The sequence below is a fragment of the Choloepus didactylus genome, chromosome 18, assembly GCF_015220235.1.
Source record: "Choloepus didactylus isolate mChoDid1 chromosome 18, mChoDid1.pri, whole genome shotgun sequence".
NCBI lineage: Eukaryota > Metazoa > Chordata > Mammalia > Pilosa > Megalonychidae > Choloepus > Choloepus didactylus.
In genome coordinates, this window is record NC_051324.1 from 44,987,526 (window position 1) to 45,005,631 (window position 18,106).

Here is an 18,106-nt window from a genome sequence, read left to right on the forward strand (position 1 = left end):
GCGCTCTCCGCTTGGACCCAGGGTCAGCTGCCCCACCCCACCCGCTCTTCTCGCCCTCACTGGCACGTCTCTGCCCCAATCCCTTTCCAAGTTTTCTCTTAATCCCGCCTATGGTCACTCCAGTTCCTCAGCTCATTGGCCATCCTGGAACCCGGCCCTCCGCTGCCCGTCAGGACGTTGGCAGGCGGGACTTGTCCAATGGCATCGGGGGGCAGGGCAGGGGCGGTGCCGGCGGCAGGGGCTGGGGGCCGGGTGCGGAGGGCGGGGAATGGTTACGCCACTCTGAGCTGTGTGACGCGGCACGGGCGCGCGCGCCCCCCACGGGAGGGAAGACAGGGCGGAGACTATAAAACGAGAGGCGGGGCGGGCGCCGCAGTAGAAGGAGCGGAGCTCTGGCCCGGCGCGGAGTGAACGCGTACGGGGACGCTGGGCCGGGGCACCGGGCTGTGTTGAGAAGCTAGCGCGCTGGCTTGGCCTCCGCCCACATCACCCCGAGCCATAAGACGGCAAGCTCCTGAGGTCCGCCCCGAGGCCGCCGCCCTCCACGCCGGCCCACGACCCCGGGTCGTCGTTTTGCAGTCAGCTCACCGCTCCCGAACCTCCCGTGTCCACGCCCTGCTGTCCCCTTTTCCCTGCCCAGCGGCCGGGTCTGTGGTGGAAGCAGCCTGTAAGTGTCGAGGGAGCGCGGGTGGGGTTCAGCGAGGAGCTCGGGGCCCGGGGCTAAAGCACCTGGCCTGGGAGCTGCAGCGTCGTCGAGCCCCAGGCCTTTCCGGGCTCGGGGACGACGGCGTTGTGGCCCGGGGCGCGGAGGGGCGGCCGCTGGGGCCTGCGGGGAGGGTCTCCTGAGACCCGGCCCGAGGCGGCTCCCGAGGCACCGGCGCTCAGAGGAGCTGGAGGCTCGGCCGACGGGCGTGTCGGGCCCGGGCCGGGGCGGGTGACCGGGGAAGGGTGGCCCAGGCAAGCTGATGGGCATCGGGGTTTGGGGCGCTCGGGAGGATCGGCGGGCTCGAGGGGAGCGCTGGTCGGGGCCTGTGGGCGCCGTCGCCGCCGAAGATGGTGCCTGGGAACCGGTGCTCTCCCGGGGTCTGGCCGGGTCCCAGGAGCGGCGGGGCGGGGAACGGCGGGTCAGGTTACGGCGGGGGGAGGGGTGGGGAGCGGTGTCCTGACTCCGCTGGGGCCCCCAGCCTGACCTGCCCGGTGTCCGGCCCCCAGCTCCCGCCGACTGGTCCCGAGAGGTCGCTTTTCCATTTTCCGTGGTCTTCCTCCCGCGATGAGACTTGTGCTCTCCTCCTCCTCCTCTTCCTCCTCCTCTTCCTCCTCCTCCACCTCCATCTCCACCTCCACCTCCACCATCTCCACCTCCTCTTGCTGCTGCTGCTGCTGTAGCGCTTGGGCTCCGAGCGCTGTGAGCAGAAATCTAATGAGATCCAACTGGCTGTTTATGTAATTCTTCACACTCCTGTCTTAAGGCGACGCTTTAAAACTGCCTTCCACCGAGCCTGAATTTCGGTCTGCAGCACCTTCAAGCGATTTGGCTTAATCAGCTGCCTTTGCCAGCACTCGGGCTTTGGCTTGGAAAGTGTTTGTGGTTTGGGGGCAGCCAAGGGTTCTTTTCCCTTTGTCACCACGAATATGGAAAATGGAACGGATGGATTAATACCAGCTTGATTTTAAAATGGCCTTTTTAATCACCCTCAGTGTACAAATAGATCCCTTTTGCAAATATCTTGTGTTTGCCCTTGATTTTTTCTTACCCCCACCCAGTGCTGAACCAGCAAACGTTTAAAGGTCGACCTTATCATACTAGCCGGGTCGGCTGCTCTCTTATCGTGAGGGAGGGAGGCGGTTTTAAAAATCAGGATAAAACTTAGATACCCTGCCCTTTAAACAGAACAATCAATAGGGTTTTGAAATTAATTGTTGCTTTTGTTATACTTGCTGCTGAAGAGGATTTTTCAGATCTAGACAAATACACACTGAAAAGAAAAAGCCCAGAGAAGCTCCTTTATTACACTGTGTGGCCTTAGTATATATATATAAGAATATTTTTAAGAATGCATCTTTATAGGATGATTTGGTTCAAAATTATTGTTCACTAGGATGACAATTATTTAGTATTTAGTACCTTAAATTTTAGTATCACGTGCTTTGGAAATTAAAATAATTTTCCTACCTTCTCAAATTTCTAAATGTAACAAATAAAGCAGATTTAAATAGTCCTATCCAAAATGAACTGAAATATAGGAAGTCTTCTAAATTGGTTAATAAGATCAGAAATTTATGAACAACTTCTAAAACTGGTGTATGTATGTGTGTGTATGTGTGTGCACATGTGTGTGTGTGTTTGCTTGCTGAGTAGTTTCCCATAGATATTCTTGTGAGAATTGAGAGAAGAAAAAGGGATACTTTACATTTTCTGGAGAAGCTTGTCTTCTTAGAGTCCTATTCAGAAAGAGGAAGTAAATAATAGGGTTTAAAAAATAGTATTGTAACTCCTAAGTTTTCCCATGAGATTTTGAACTTTAATAAACATTTGTTTTGTTGCATATTCCTTTATTTTGTACCTACTATATTTTTCAGGCTTTCTAGCCTATTAGATATTTTCAAAAGTGAAATTACTCTGAGTTAAGAAAAAGGTCTTGAGGTTTACATTACATTTATCTTATGTGGACATTTGCTTTTGTTTTGTTTTGTTTTTTTCTTAAAGGAACAAGATTACTCAAGGTGAAGGACAATAATCTACTAGTACCAGCACTTTGAATGAAAATTTGTGTGTCTGCCACAAACTGAACACTTTTTTATTTTTGTGGGGGAGTTGAAACACAAATCTAACTTTGTGGCAAAGCAGCTATGCAGCTTGAAATCCAAGTAGCACTCAATTTTATTATTTCATATTTGTACAATAAGCTTCCCAGGAGACGTGTCAACATTTTTGGTGAAGAGCTTGAAAGACTTCTTAAGAAGAAATATGAAGGGCACTGGTATCCTGAAAAGCCATACAAAGGATCAGGGTTTAGGTGTATACACATAGGGGAGAAAGTAGACCCAGTGATTGAACAAGCATCCAAAGAGAGCGGTTTGGACATTGATGATGTTCGTGGCAACCTACCACAGGATCTTAGTGTTTGGATCGACCCATTTGAAGTTTCCTACCAAATTGGTGAGAAGGGACCAGTGAAGGTGCTTTATGTGGATGATAATAATGAAAACGGATGTGAGTTGGATAAGGAGATCAAAAACAGCTTTAACCCAGAGGCCCAGGTTTTTATGCCCATAAGTGACCCAGCCTCATCAGTGTCCAGCTCTCCGTCGCCTCCCTTTGGTCACTCTGCTGCTGTAAGCCCTACCTTCATGCCCCGATCCACTCAGCCTTTAACCTTTACCACTGCCACTTTTGCTGCCACCAAGTTCGGCTCTACCAAAATGAAGAATAGCGGTCGTAGCAGCAAGGTTGCACGCACTTCTCCCATCAACCTCGGCTTGAATGTGAATGACCTCTTGAAGCAGAAAGCCATTTCTTCCTCAATGCACTCTCTGTATGGGCTTGGCCTGGGGAGCCAGCAGCAGCTGCAACCACAGCAGCCGGCCCAGCCGCCGCCACCGCCACCACCGCAGCAGCAGCAGCAGCAGAAAAAAACGTCTGCTCTTTCTCCTAATGCCAAGGAATTTATTTTTCCTAATATGCAGGGTCAAGGTAGTAGTACCAATGGAATGTTCCCAGGTGACAGCCCCCTTAACCTCAGTCCTCTCCAGTACAGTAATGCCTTTGATGTGTTTGCGGCCTATGGAGGCCTCAACGAGAAGTCTTTTGTAGATGGCTTGAATTTTAGTTTAAATAACATGCAGTATTCTAACCAGCAATTCCAGCCTGTTATGGCTAACTAAAAAAAAATGTAAGAGTTAAAATGCACGGGCCCAAGGGGATTTTTTTTCACCCCCTTGAGATTTTTTTTTTTTTTTAAGCTTATAATAGTAAGGATACATTGAAGCTTGGTTACAAAAATAAAACATGCATCATTTTTCATTTGCCAACCAAGCACAAAGTTATTTTATACTGACTGTATATTTTAAAGTATACTATCAGATATGGCCTCTTACAGTATTTAAGATATAGCAAGGACATGGCTGATTTTTTTTTTATAAAAAATTGGCACTAATAAGTGGGTTTATTGGTCTTTTCTAATTGTATAATTTAATTTAGTACAAAGTTTGTAAAATATCAGAGGATATATATATTGTTTCTACGACATGGTATTGCATTTATATCTTTTTACTACAGTGATCTGTGACAGCAGCAGCTTCATGTTGTATTTTTTTTACTGAAATTGTAAAATATCCATCTTAAAGACATCAACTATTCTAAAAATTGTGTACAGGATATTCCTTTAGTGGTGGAATTAAAATGTACGAATATTTGCTTTTTCAAAAAAATGTATTTTCTGTTAAAGGTTTAAAGATTTTTGCTATATATTATGGAGGAAATGTAATCGTAAATATTAATTTTGTACCTATATTGTGCAATACTTGAAAAAAACGGTATAAAAGTATTTTGAGTCAGTGTCTTACATGTTAAGAGGGACTGAAATAGTTTATATTAAGTTTGTATTAAAATTCTTTAAAATTAAAATTCCTGTTTGTGGTCTTTGTTTTTAAGTTTTTGCTAAAGATCTACCTCTGCATTTATGTTGTGAATGCTAATGATGCAGAAAGGTCTGACTCCAAGAATGTCACAAAGGAATAATGCAAAGCCGTTGCTCTACTAGGATACCAAATATTGGGTTCCACAATCCTATCAAACTACATAGCCTGATCAGTGCTTGGAACAGTTTTATTTTTTTAACTCAAGATTTTTCTATTAATGAGGAGGATGGGATGTTAAGGCTGGTCAACCTTATTTTATAGGGTTTAGAATGTGTCTTGCTGACATCTAGGAGTCAGGTGATAAAATGAAATTCACTCATGTAATCTGAGAGTTTATTTGAAATGTATACGGAGAGAGACTATTGGGTCAGTTTTCTGTTTCTGCAAAGGAGATGAATAGCCCAGAAAGCTTGCCTAGGACAAAGTAGCTGACAAACTATTTAAGAAGAGATTTGGGTCTGTTTACTAATCCTTACACTTAAATTCAATCATTGTTTGTAGCTGGGGAATTGATAATTTATTCAAGGTTGGACAGATTGCTAAACATTAGCCTTGTGTTTATTTTCCCAGCAAAAAAAATAAAATTTTTAATTTTGAGAGTAGGTATCTAAGTTGCTGGTTTGAGGGAGTTAAAATTGATTTATTATTGATGTGTCAAGTTGTAGTGGCTTGATAAGGATGGAGTTTTTTAAAACTATGATAAGGAGTTGAAAGGCAGAGAGACTATTTTTAAAGTAAAATTATGAGTCATTTCACTGTTTAAATGTCCACTGATATAGTGTTGACTTGGTACTGGTGAGAAAAATAGTCTTGGAAACAAAAAAAAAATAACTTTCTCTGTACTTTTATAGTTAGAAACCAGCTCTGTCTAGGTTACCAATGAAATAAGTTTGGTCTTAAATGAGTTCTTTGGACACCAGGCTACAAAAGCCTTTTGTCACTTACTCATGCAATTGAGAGCAATAAAAAGTTTTAAGGAAACAAGCACTGGAAATAACAGAGCTAAGCTGTTCCTGCAGCACCATGGTGAGGCTTTGTCCTTCAGTGGACAGAATGGGGCTGTGAAGAAGTATTAGAATAGTGAGTGGAACTGGCAGAGATCTGGCCTGCCAACAAGATCAATTGTGCTATTCTGATTACAAAGTTTGAATAGCTGTAAGAGAATAGTAAGGATAATGGTTTTAAGCACTAGTTTGTGAGCTACTTTTTGGTGAGGTGATCATAGGCTTAACTTGGAAGAAAACTGCCATTTTATAAATGAAAAAAGGCTCGAGTCTACTTACTTTGTTTGCAAATCAGAATATTAAGGCAGCTGGCCAGTGGGTATACAATCAAATTTGCAACAAAATCTGGAACATTAATACGTATATTCAGATTTTAAATGTTTAGCTTAATACAAGTATGAATATGTTTCAGATTAGTAATATACATATTGGAAAAAATCTTGGTACATATGTTAGTTTAGCACTTGAAAAGGATTAACTAAATTTTATCTTGATTGGTTTTCAGAAAACTGTTAGTTGATTTGAGCTTAGTGTCCTTGACATTAATTTTTTTTTTTTTAAGTGAACAGAGGCTCTGTTCTCATGGCCTTTATGCTCATTAGGAACAGAAATTTTTTAAAAGGTGCTTTTGTCCAGCACTTCTTAAAAAAGCTTACATCTTAGTCCCAAATCTTTTTCTGCCCACAGTGCCATCACACTTTTGACTGTGTGGAGACAGTTTTGGCTGACAGCTTGATGAGTTAATCTTAATAGATCTCTCCCATCCCTCTGACTCAGGTTAACTGTACATACTATAGTAGCCTCTGAATTCCAAGGACATTTCCTATGTTAGTATCCAAAATGCTGCCTTGTAAATTACATAACTTATTGATGAACAAGGAAGAATATATAAGCCAAAAAAGTAGTTTTCTGGGTTTAGTATATTCCTTTATGGCCCATGCCTTACCTCTTTCAAAAACAGGTATACTGTTAAATCTCCTGAATAGCTTTAACCAATACATGACAAATGTAGGATTTCTTCAGTCAAAATGCCTCTTTAACAATAAGTCTTCCTTTATTTGCTGCGATTATTTAACTACTTAGCCTTCAAAAATAAAAATAAAGGTGCCCCTGAGTTTAAAATGTTTTTCTAATGTGTGTTGGTGTTCATTTCATTCACCTATATAGGTGTTTTAAGTATGGACATTTTGATAGCTAATCAACAAATCTTCAGGACTTAAAAATAAGGTACAGTCACATATATAGAAAATGAAAATGTGCCTTTTTGAACATACTTAGGCTAATTTAATAAAATGCTGGTCATAGACCTTCCTCCACTCCCTCTCCAGACACAAACAAATACATAGGCACAGCACATCAAACACATCCTTGATTGACTGTAACATGCTTTTGTAAGAAGCAGAATAATACTACTGCAAGATCAGATAAGAGGAAAACAGCCTTATTAGAAGGCAAATACCTAAGATTGTCATTGCTGAGTAAGACCTGTTATATTTAACATGCCTGTCAGTTGATGCTTAATCAGTTTGTCCCAGGAGGTGACTTGAGACCAGAGTTCTTCTGTTTTTGTGGTATATTAGGATATACTTTATCCTATATACAGTAGTATATGCACATACTCCTAGGATATTATCTTCTTATTTAAATGGATCAATTTCATCTGTGTGCATACAATTGGAAAATTGGCACAACTCTTGTGTTTTGTTTTGTTTTGTTTGCTGCCAAGCATAGTTCTAACCTAGTATACAGATGGAGAACTGAGGCACAGAGGGCTTAACTGACTCACCCAAGTTTGCATAGCCAGTAAGTGGCAGACTTGGGTTTCAAACTCAGTCTGGTTCCAGAGTTCATGGTCTTAACCACTCTGTTATGTTGCCTCAGATTAGTTGCTATTCTGATTTGAAGTGTGGAAAAGAAACCATTTTTGATGTGTTAGCCACATGACCTATATAATCTCTACGAAAGCTAGCACTGCCTACAAGAGTGTTAATGAGAAAAGTCTAGTGGAAGGCTATTATATTACACATGCTCAGAAGTCATGGTGATGCTTTGATACTTTATATTTCCATTGACTGTAAACTATAATCATAGGCTATCTAGAAATATCTTTAAAAGTCATTGAGTTCTATCAATGCTCTAATTTTGTTAGTTGTCTTAATTCAATCATATAAATTACCTCTCATTTTAGAACCCCTGGATGATTCCCTCAGACTGAATAAGGACTATAGATTTAGTGGCCCCAGTACTTTTAAGTGAAATTGTGGACATTAACTCCCTGTGGCTTATGTGTGCATATTGATAGACATCTAAGGAAAGGCTGTTACCAAAGTAGTCTTCAACAACGTGTTTATAGTACCTATGATTTGTTTTTGAATTCCTTTGAAAACTGTAAGACAAATCTTTGTAATACATAATTTTAATATGTATAGATATTGATAAATGGTCTTTTTTGCTTTTGTTTTAAAACATTAAGGAAACCATGTAACTCGTATTTCAGACTGATTCTGAAAGCCATTCTAGAAAAATCAAAATATATTTTGGTTTAAAATAAAAGTGATCACATTTTAGAAGTATAAGCTATTATGGACTAACTTACATTCCCTTTTGTGTTGCTATTAGTTTGGAATGTGTTTAAATTACACAATAAACAGAAAAGTTCATTTTAAAAACTGCTTGGGAGAATTTATATAATTTCTGTATGGATTAAATCTTGTTTATACTAAGTGATACTATTTCGATTTTGGGGTTAGGTTAGAATTGGATTGGACCGAATAGTGCTGAACATAATTAGATGCATTTGGGGTGGTTTAAATTGTGCTGAGTCTTATTCAGGGAATTTGACTTGTAAGTAGTAAACCTCTACTACCATTTCTCAATATTTGAGTTTTAAGATTTTATATTGTAGAGAATTACTTTATCATCTCACAAGTAAACCTTAGAAGAAAGTACTTAATCAGGAGGCAGCTTGTGTCTGGAGTCTGTTTGAAATTATGGGTCTAATTCCTTAAACATATTAAGTCATTTGAGTCATGGCTCAGTTTCTTCATCTACAAAATGAGCACAGAACATCAGGGTACTTCCTTGGGGAGTTATGAGGAACTAATCACATTACTATGAAGAATCCATCAGTAGATGAACTAATGGAACGTGTGTTCCTAGGGGCTGAGGATTTAGAAGCCATGAAGTCCAGAATTTTACCCATGTTTGCTGCCCTTTGAAATCAGAAAAGTAAATGAAGACCATAATTGTATTATTACAGCAACATTTTGTTGTCTAGTCAGTTATTTTTATCAATAGGGAATAAAAGTAAATCTATAGTAATATCCTAAAAGCTATTCTATTCCTATTTCAGTAATGAATTCCTCTGAGTTTGTATTTCTAGTTTTGAGGCACTGAAAGAAACCAACATTTCAGCATTCTTTTTCATACAATCAGCAAGTTGATTCAAACCCAGTGTACAAGTTGACAATGTTCCTTTTGGGGGCAGCCAAAAATGTTTGCTAAAGTGTCTACACTGTTGTGAAAAATATTGAAGTGGTTTTTCCTATTTAAACAATACTGGCTTAGGAACAGGAGTAGTTAAAATGTAGCTCCGGTGATAAATACTTCATATGGCTAATGGTGCTGGCTTTATTTTAGTGCAGGTAGAAAAGAAGAGGAGGTTTGCATTACAGAAGGGAAAAATATTGAGGACTTGGAAGGAGAAACACATTCCGTCTGGCATTATGAGCACTTTACTTCACAGATAAAATATGACCAGTGTGCAGAACAGAGAACAGGTGTAAAATATTTTTAGACAAACCTTGGCATACATCTTAGGTCACATCCCTTCTGTCTATACACTCCCTAAGTGTTTCAAACATAATTGTGGGAAAACCACATTAACAAAATGAGCTAGACATTGCTTTTATGTTTTGTTTTTGGGTGGTTTTTTTTTTTTTTTTTTTTTGGCATTGAATGTTAAAGTCAGGCACAGACTTCCTTCTCGGCCATCAGGTTGCAGCTATTTTAAACATTGGTTCTCCACATGCCCTTCTACAGCTCTTGAAGTCTCCTTTTCTGTTCCTTAGTGCTGTGAGAGAGCCGGAAGCATATGGAGCCACAGCCTCTTCTGGAGTGCGAAGGCTGGGTTGTGAGGCACCCCCCAAAACCAAATTCTGATTTTAAACAAATTTGTACTTCATTTAGGCCAGGAAGAAAGCATGACAAGTATGGATATGGCATTAGCCTGGCTTGGTTTCCGGCAAGTGAGTATAAATTGATGACTTTTAGGTAATGATAGAAGAGAATTGAGAAATGGAATCATAGGACCCTGCAAATATTGTCTGTTTTAGTCTAGGGTCTGGATACCCTGTGACACAGGTTCAGTAATTCCTAGGCACAAGCCCTTTTCTATTTTAAATTAAATGCGGATACTCTTTTCAGATGGCTCTTCCTTGCCACCCCTCCACCACCATCATTTCTAGTAAGCATGGAGATTGGGTTTTTTGTGGTTTTTGTTTTGCAGTGAGCATGCCTATTTTCAATCTGATTACCCAGATCTGCCTACTGCCTTCAGAGCTCTTTTCCTAAAAAGAACTCTCCTTGTTTTGTAAATTACCTGTCATTCTGAAGTTCTGTAGAACCCTGCATGACTTAGTTTCTACCAACTCCTTTCTATTTCTAGGAAACATGATGGGGATCTCTAAATGCTCTCAATACGATGCATAAAATAGCTGCAATCCCTGGGCAGCCTTTCTAGAAACTAAGGTGCCACTAGAGGCCCTTTAACTAAAAAAACTTTTGAGAACAACCCAGTTTTCACATGGCTATAGAGGATTTTACCTGGTTGCAGGGGTAGGGGGGTGGGATTTTATCTTACAAAAGATTGCAAGAAAGGAAAGAAACTTTTTTGGGGTAACTTAGAAATGTTTTTTGGAAAGACACTCTTGTTTATTATCTGAACCACAGAAGTAAAAAGTACTTTTCAGGTTCTGTGTAAGAAGAATAGAGAGATGGAGGTAAGATCTTGTCTCCCCAGGAGCCTCTGCCAGAGGAGAAAGGTCTGGCAACAAGCAGAAAGGGCCATAGGATATGTCTCTTCTGCTTGCCTCTTTCTTCAGGCTCTAGGAAAGGTGAAAAGAGGGAACCTCTGTTTAAACTGGCTGGGGGCTTGCCCTGGAGATCAGATTTCCCTTGATGGAGGCTTTGCAGAAATACTGAGGCCCACGACAAGTACCCCTCATCCAGGCACATTGCAACTTCCTGATGACCTCGTGTTTTCTTCTAGACTTTGAAGGAGGGTAGGGAGCTGCTCCTGGGCCTTGCATGCGCCTATTTGGATGATAATGATTTTGACACTGAGTATCATAGATTCTCACGAGTCCAAAGGGAATAAACACTCTCAGAAACTCAGTGATAAAATAGCCAACACTGTAATAGCATTTACTACGTGGCAGATAGCATTCTAAGCACTTACGTATTTTAACTCACTTAAATTTCATAACAATCCTTTGAAGGTTGTACTGTTTTCCCCATTTACAGATGAAGAAAAGGAAGCAGGGAGCTTGTGACAAAGTCACACAGCCGTGGTATTCTGGTTCCAAAGTCCATGACCCTTAGCCATTACACACATTGCTCTTGTGTTGGCCTCACTAGGTAGGCTTTATAAAAGAGCCACACTTGATTATGTAGAAGTTATCTAAAATACACTTTATGCCAAGTTTCTGTCCCCTGTTCACCCAGCATGGTCCTGTAAGTGGTTATTTTGCTCAGCAACACCAAATTCATTTTAATGGCAGCCTTTGCCAGGCACAGTTAGGAACGGGAAATTGGTTGCAAAAACATAATGTAGTGGGATATGAGTTTTGGGGCTGCGTGCTGGTCTTATTTATCCACATCGCTACTGCTCTCTGGGTGATCATGTTATGTGAGAAGTAACGACAGACACGCCACACCCCCGAAATCTTGGGTCCTGGGCTTTAACAGTACTTGCGATAGCAAAAGGGGGATGTCGACTCAAGAACTCATTCAGGGTTCATTTTTCATTTGGGTCCCTAAATTCTTTCTCAAAGTGAGATGTAAATACACCCTTCTCAAACAAGGTGTATTTATCTACTCAACACATTATTTAGCATCTACTGGGTTAGGAGGCGGTGGTGATATAAACCTTTAGAATCTTTCAAGGAACTTACAGTCTCACACACAAGCCAAAATAATCATAATATGTGGGAAAATGTGGAGGAATGAACATAAAAGAGAGACCGTGGCCATCTCAGGAATTCTGTCTGCATCAGGGAGGAGTTAGCAATCATGAAGAATGTGTCAGCTGCTTACTGGAAGAACTTTGGGAAGCCTGGGCCCCCTCAAATTCCTAGCCCCGGTGGAGGAACAGCCGGTTGAGAGGAAAAACCTGGTCCTGGTTCTTTTTCTTCATCTGATAGGTTCACAGTGGGAAGAATGTGTGGTAACCCTTGAGGAAAAAAGCAGAGGAAATCGAAAATAGAAGTAAGCTCTGCTGTCAACCCATCACTCCTGGGAGAAGTTGCCTCTGAATTTTGACATTTTAATGTATTTTTTTCAGTATTCCAAGCTTTGCACTGGACATGTGAGAGAGAAATGACTTAGAACTTCTTTATCAGACCTGAGGATGAGGAGAACCAGTAAAAAATCCAAAGAAGTAGTGGTAGTGAGGGGGGGAGGTGTAGGTTGTATAAGAGGGGTGGCTCTAATTCCTGACTTTGAAAAGATACTTTTTCTGTTTAATGCTTATTCTGGAATCCTCCTCAGACTAGAAGCTCCCTCTAGGGGCCATCTCGTTGGTTTTCCTACCTTTAGTGACAAACTTCTTTTTGTTTTCTGTTTGAGTCGTAACTGTCAAGGTTCACAGCAGATACCACCCTTCCAGAAGTTGCTGTCAATGGAATGTATGTGTTCACTGCCCGGACTGAGATGCCCCTAGCTCATTCCCACTCGCCGCCCCCTCACTACACCATACCTGTGGCCAAGGTAATGAGTCTGTGGAGATCAGCTGTTCCATTTTCCAGTTTGGCTTTTTGGATGCTTGCAATACTGTCCAGTTTGAGCATAAGTTAAAGGATGAGGCTTTGGAGGGAAAGTTTTGTGTAACTCCACGCCAGAAGTTAACAGCACCAATAACTTTTCCCCTGGGTCACTTCCCCAGGTTCCCCTATGTTTCTCTCGTGGCTGAGCACTCTGTCAGCCACTGAAAATGCCACAACAAGCTGGCTGAGCTCCTTCGTGCAGCCTGGGACTGTTCAGAGAACATCACTGCTCTGCAAAGCATGGGTCCTGCACTGGTGAATAAAACACTTGTGTCTGATCCATCCTCACACCAACTTCACCAGCAGGGACTGAAGACTGGCTGCACAATTTTCCCTTGGTAACTACTAAGAACCAAGTAAGAATGCTCTATTGTAGTGTAGAGGGCTTCATTAAGCCTCCAGATAACATTCCCAATAACCGACTCCTGTGGACTTTGGGGTCAGTTAGACTTGTAATCCCAAGCTCACTTTTGTTTTTTAATTCAGTTTTATTGAGATATATTCACATATCATACCATTATCCGTGGTGTACAGTCAGCTGTCCACAGTACCATCATATAGTTGTGCATTCATCACCCCAATCTATTTTTGAACATTTTCCTTATACCAGAAAGAATCAGAATAAGAATAAAAAATAAAAATCAGAAAACCACCCAAATCATCCCTATTTTTCATTTAGTTTTTGTCCCCATTTTTCTACTCATTCATCCATACACTGGATAAAGGGAGTGTGAGCCACAAGCTTTTCAGAATCACACAGTCACCCCATGTGAGCTACATAGTTATATAATTGTTGCAGTTTGATAGTTTCAGGTATTTCCTTCTAGCTATTCCAATACACCAAAACCTAAAAAGGGACATCTATATAGTGCATAAGAATGCCTACCAGAGTGACCTCTTGACTCCATTTGAAATCTCTCAGTCACTGAAACTTTAGTTTGTTTCATTCTGCTTCCCCCTTTTGGTTAAGAAGATGGTCTCAATCCCACGATGCCGGGTCCAGGCTCATCCCCAGGAGTCATAGGCTGTGTTGCCAGGGAGATTTATACCCCTGGGAGTCAGGTCCCACGTAGGGGAGGGCAGTGAGTTCACCTGGCAAGTTGGCCAAGAATAGCTAGTTCCTGTAGTTAAATTTATTCAGTCTCAGATTTCCTATCTGAAAAGGGGATCGAAAATTCCTACCTGTTAGGGTTGATGTGAGGATTATGTAAACTACGCAAAAGCATCGAACACAATCCTCTTCCCCACATGGGGTAACTTGAACTCTCTCTTCTGCGAGAATGGGCCTGAATTCCCGATCTTTTCTCTCTGCCTGTGGCAGATCCTACTTAGGGAGAGTCAGCTGGCCTTGAACATGCCTTTTGATGAGAACCTTAGGAAGTAATCCTGGTGGATTAGCAAAAGGAGAAGGGAGGAAGCAAAGGTGAGAGAAAACCCTACTCCAATATTCTTGAATCCGTGGTAGAAGATATACACATGGTTAAGTGCATGGGTTTTGGAGTCACATAGACAGACCTAGGTTGGGGTCCATGCTTGGCCAGGAACCTTAGGCAAAGTATTCAATCTTCCTGAGCCTCGGTTTCATCGTCTCTTAAATGGGAAGAAAATTAAATGGAGGTAAATCATATACACCTCGCAGGGTTGTAAGTATTTCATGAGATCGTAGGCCACCAGCGCATCTAATCGGTAAAGGGTTCCCGCCACCTTTGAGGCCTACAGTGGGGCTTGGTCGCCATCTGTGTAAGTCTCACTGAGGGTGCGTTCGACTCATCCATGCATACCAGCTTCTCGTGCTAGGGTCACAGGTGAAGCGATTGGTCGTGATGATTTCGAAGACTTCTTTGAGTCTGAGTTGTTGATCAAACCAGAGTCCTAAGGCTGTTTTCCCGTTTATTCTGTTGCTCCTTGGGGTGCACTGAGATGGGAAGCAGCACTTGAAACAGGGAGTCAGTCAGAGCTCAGCTCCGTGCTCTGAGGGGGTGGAACCAGGATGAGGGGTGGAAAGTGTTCTTAGGGCCCCACGGAGGTGCAGAGGCTCCATCCTCACCACTTCACTCTGCTTCACCTGCTCTCTGGGCCACCCCAGCCACACCACCCAGAGAGCTCCCTCTCTCCTCTCCAACTGCTGTTCTCCAGGCTCTTCCCTCGTCATGAAAGGAGACAGCACCTGTTGCCATCTCACTGTCCTACCCCAGCTGTGCCAGGAGGGACTAGTCTCCTCCAGGCTCTTGCTGCAACCGCAGGCAGGAACGGGCAACAGCAATTGCCCCCAGCCAGGCCCAGGACAGGCTACTTCTGAGGGGCAGCAATGGTCACAGAGAGAAGGTTCCAGTGGAAGGAAAGAGACCAAGTCAGAGAGATGTCAGCCTGGGGCAGAGCAAGGGAGGTCCTGAGGGATCTGGTCACGACCCCCACAACTCTGCTTCTGCCCCTCATGCTGCGTAGCCTCTTTCGTGGACCATCTCTGTCGTCCCAGCCACCTAACCGTGTGGCCCCTGCTCTTCCCTTCTCTAGGTGGGGATGCTGATGCCTAACCCGTATTCAAGCCCAGGCAGTCTGACTCCAGAGCCCTGCTTCTCCACGGCCACCCACTGAAATTTGGGGACCCCAAGGGCTAAAATACCTGGTGCCTATTCCTAAAGGCACATGCAGTTAGATTATCACGGGAATGACCACTTGGAAAATAGTTCTTAGAACTCAAGTCAGCACTTCCACACCAGAAACAAGTTGGCAGCCTGGGGGTCTCAGGAGCTGAGGACCTGGCCCGCTGCTAGGCAGCACTTCAGCCGCCATCGTGGGCACCGTGCTGTGCCGTGAGAGGACTTGCCTCAGTTTCCACTGTCTCCTTCCTGTCGGCAGCCCTCTCTAGGATGTTAGCTGAAAGCTGGTGAAACTTTCTTCCCCTGAGGGCCATGAGTGTTGGTGCTGTGTGTGGAGGCGTGGGTGGATGTGCGTGTGGGTGTGTGTGTACTAATTTGCACACCTCCTTAGGAACTCCAGGATAGTGAGGAGGGCCATCAAGACCCTTATTTGCATGAAGACCTCTTAGCCTTCTGGGAGAAAAGGTGAGGGGACTTTGAGGCTGAGATGGGGGTCCTGAGACAACGGGGTAACAACAAGAGCCCCTGTAGTACTGTTGGCAGTAGGACCAATGGGAACAAATTCCAGCAGTGGCTAAATGAGAGGGAATCTCTAGAGTCTTTGACAGGGCAGGAGCTTGGAATTAAAGACATTCACAGATAGCGCACCCCACCTTCCCAGCCCTTAGGCTGGTGTGATCCCAGAAATCAAGAATGACGTGTTAATCCTTTACAATAGCAGTGTCCAATAGAATTTCTGCGATGATGGAAATGTTCTGTTTGTATTGTCCAGGATGAAGTGTGGTGTTTGAAATGTGACTAGTGTGACTGAGGAACTGAAGTTTTAAAAGCTTCAACTAGGTGAATGAGCATTGAGGACAGTATGTTGAGTGAAATAAACCAGAAATATAATGCCTCAGTAATATGGACCAACTATAATGTGCAAACTCTGAGAATTGAATCTGAAAGCACAGGTTATCAGGGGAAGGTTTATTGAAAAGTTTCCTAAATTGTAAGCTCTTACAGCAGTGACATCTACTCCTGAGTTGTAAGAGCTATTTCTAAATTCTGAGATGCTGAGCTGTTTGTGTACAACCTGGTTGTCCCTGGAACTTTGGGTGTCTGTGTGACTCAGAGCCCGAATCCAGCAGCTATGAATGTCAGCATTACCCCACACAGCAAATGTTAAAGAGTCTGAAAAAGAAATCAGACTTCAGTTAGAGAATGAAATGGACTTGATTAGAACTAAGGTAAATCAGACTAAAGAGTAAAGGACAATATCGATGGAGTTTTAAAACTTCAACTTCTGTGTGAGACCAAAGGAAAACATGTTTATTAGGTACAAAATCTATGTTTTTTGGTAACACACTATATAATTTAACTTGTATTGTCGGTGTATTCAAACACCATAATTACATGGAACTTTGAATACAGAGTGAAATCTGATGGTTTGTACAAGTTAGCGTGAAGCCCCCATACATCCCAGGGTAATTTGTGAAGAGAAAATGTATCTGCAAAGCCCCCTTGAGGGACTGGGGGAAAATGTGGAAATATTAAACTTCCCCAGCTGGTGAATTACTGATATTCTCACAAGCATTGGGAACTACCAATTTAGAAGGCCAAGCCCTTGATCTTGGGGCTTGTCCTCATGAAGTTTGTTACTGCAAAGGAGAGGCTAAGCTACTTAAAATTGTGCCTAAGACTCACCCTCAGAGAACCTCTTTTGTTGCTCAGAAGTGGCATCATGGGATTGAGAAAGACTTCTTGACCAAAAGGTAGAAAAGAAATGAAACAAAATACGGTTTCAGTGGCTGAGAGATTTCAAATGGAGTCAAGAGTCATTCTGGAGGTTATTCTTATGCATTATATAGCTATCCCTTTTTAGTTTTTAGTGTATTGGAATAGCTAGAAGGAAATACTTGAAACTGTTGAACTGCAACCAAGTAGCCTTTACTCTTGAAGACAATTGTATAACTATACAGCTTATACTGTGTGCCTATGTGATTGTGAAAAGCTTGTGGCTCCCACTCCCTTTATACAGTGTATGGACAGATGAGTAGAAAAATGAGGACAAAAAGTAAATGAATAATAGAGAGGGATGGGGGTTATGGGATGTTTTGGGTATTCTACCATAGGTTTTACCCTTGGGAAGACGGTTGCTGCAAAGGAGAGGCTAGGCCTCCTTGTAATTGTGCCTAAGAGCCTCCTCCCGAATGCCTCTGTGTTGCTCAGATGTGGCCCTCTCTGTCTAGCTAAGCCAACTTGAAAGGTGAAATCACTGCCCTCCCCCCTATGTGGGATCAGACACCCAGGGGAGTGAATCTCCCTGGCAACGTGGAATATGACTCCCGGGGAGGAATGTAGACCTGGCATCGTGGGACGGAGAACATCTTCTTGACCAAAAGGGGGATGTGAAAGGAAATGAAATAAGCTTCAATGGCAGAGAGATTCCAAAACGAGCCGAGAGGTCACTCTGGAGGGCACTCTTATGCACAATTTAGACAACACTTTTTAGGTTCTAAAGAATTAGGGTAGCTGGTGGTGGATACCTGAAACTATGAAACTACAACCCAGAACCCATGAATCTCGAAGACAATTGTATAAAAATGTAGCTTATGAGGGGTGACAATGGGATTGGGAAAGCCATAAGGACCACACTCCACTTTGTCTAGTTTATGGATGGATGAGTAGAAAAATAGGGGAAGGAAACAAACAAACAAACAGACAAAGATACCCAGTGTTCTTTTTTACTTCAATTGCTCTTTTTCACTTTAATTATTATTCTTGTTATTTTTGTGTGTGTGCTAATGAAGGTGTCAGGGATTGATTTAGGTGATGA

The 18,106-nt window shown here is 42.6% G+C and overlaps 1 protein-coding gene across 1 annotated transcript; it reads left to right on the forward strand.

The window, feature by feature from the left end:
- Positions 1 to 369: 369 nt before the first annotated feature.
- TOB1 (transducer of ERBB2, 1) lies at positions 370 to 8,261 on the forward strand. The gene is made up of 2 exons (XM_037809955.1): positions 370 to 667; positions 2,708 to 8,261. Exon 2 carries the CDS (start codon positions 2,851 to 2,853, stop codon positions 3,883 to 3,885), a length of 1,035 nt encoding a protein of 344 aa, XP_037665883.1. The 5' UTR covers positions 370 to 667; positions 2,708 to 2,850; the 3' UTR covers positions 3,886 to 8,261.
- The last annotated feature ends 9,845 nt before the right edge of the window (positions 8,262 to 18,106 follow it).

Excerpts from the sequence above, each read along its gene's own strand:
- TOB1 (XM_037809955.1), top strand. The coding sequence starts at position 2,851 with ATGCAGCTTGAAATCCAAGTAGCACTCAATTTTATTATTTCATATTTG.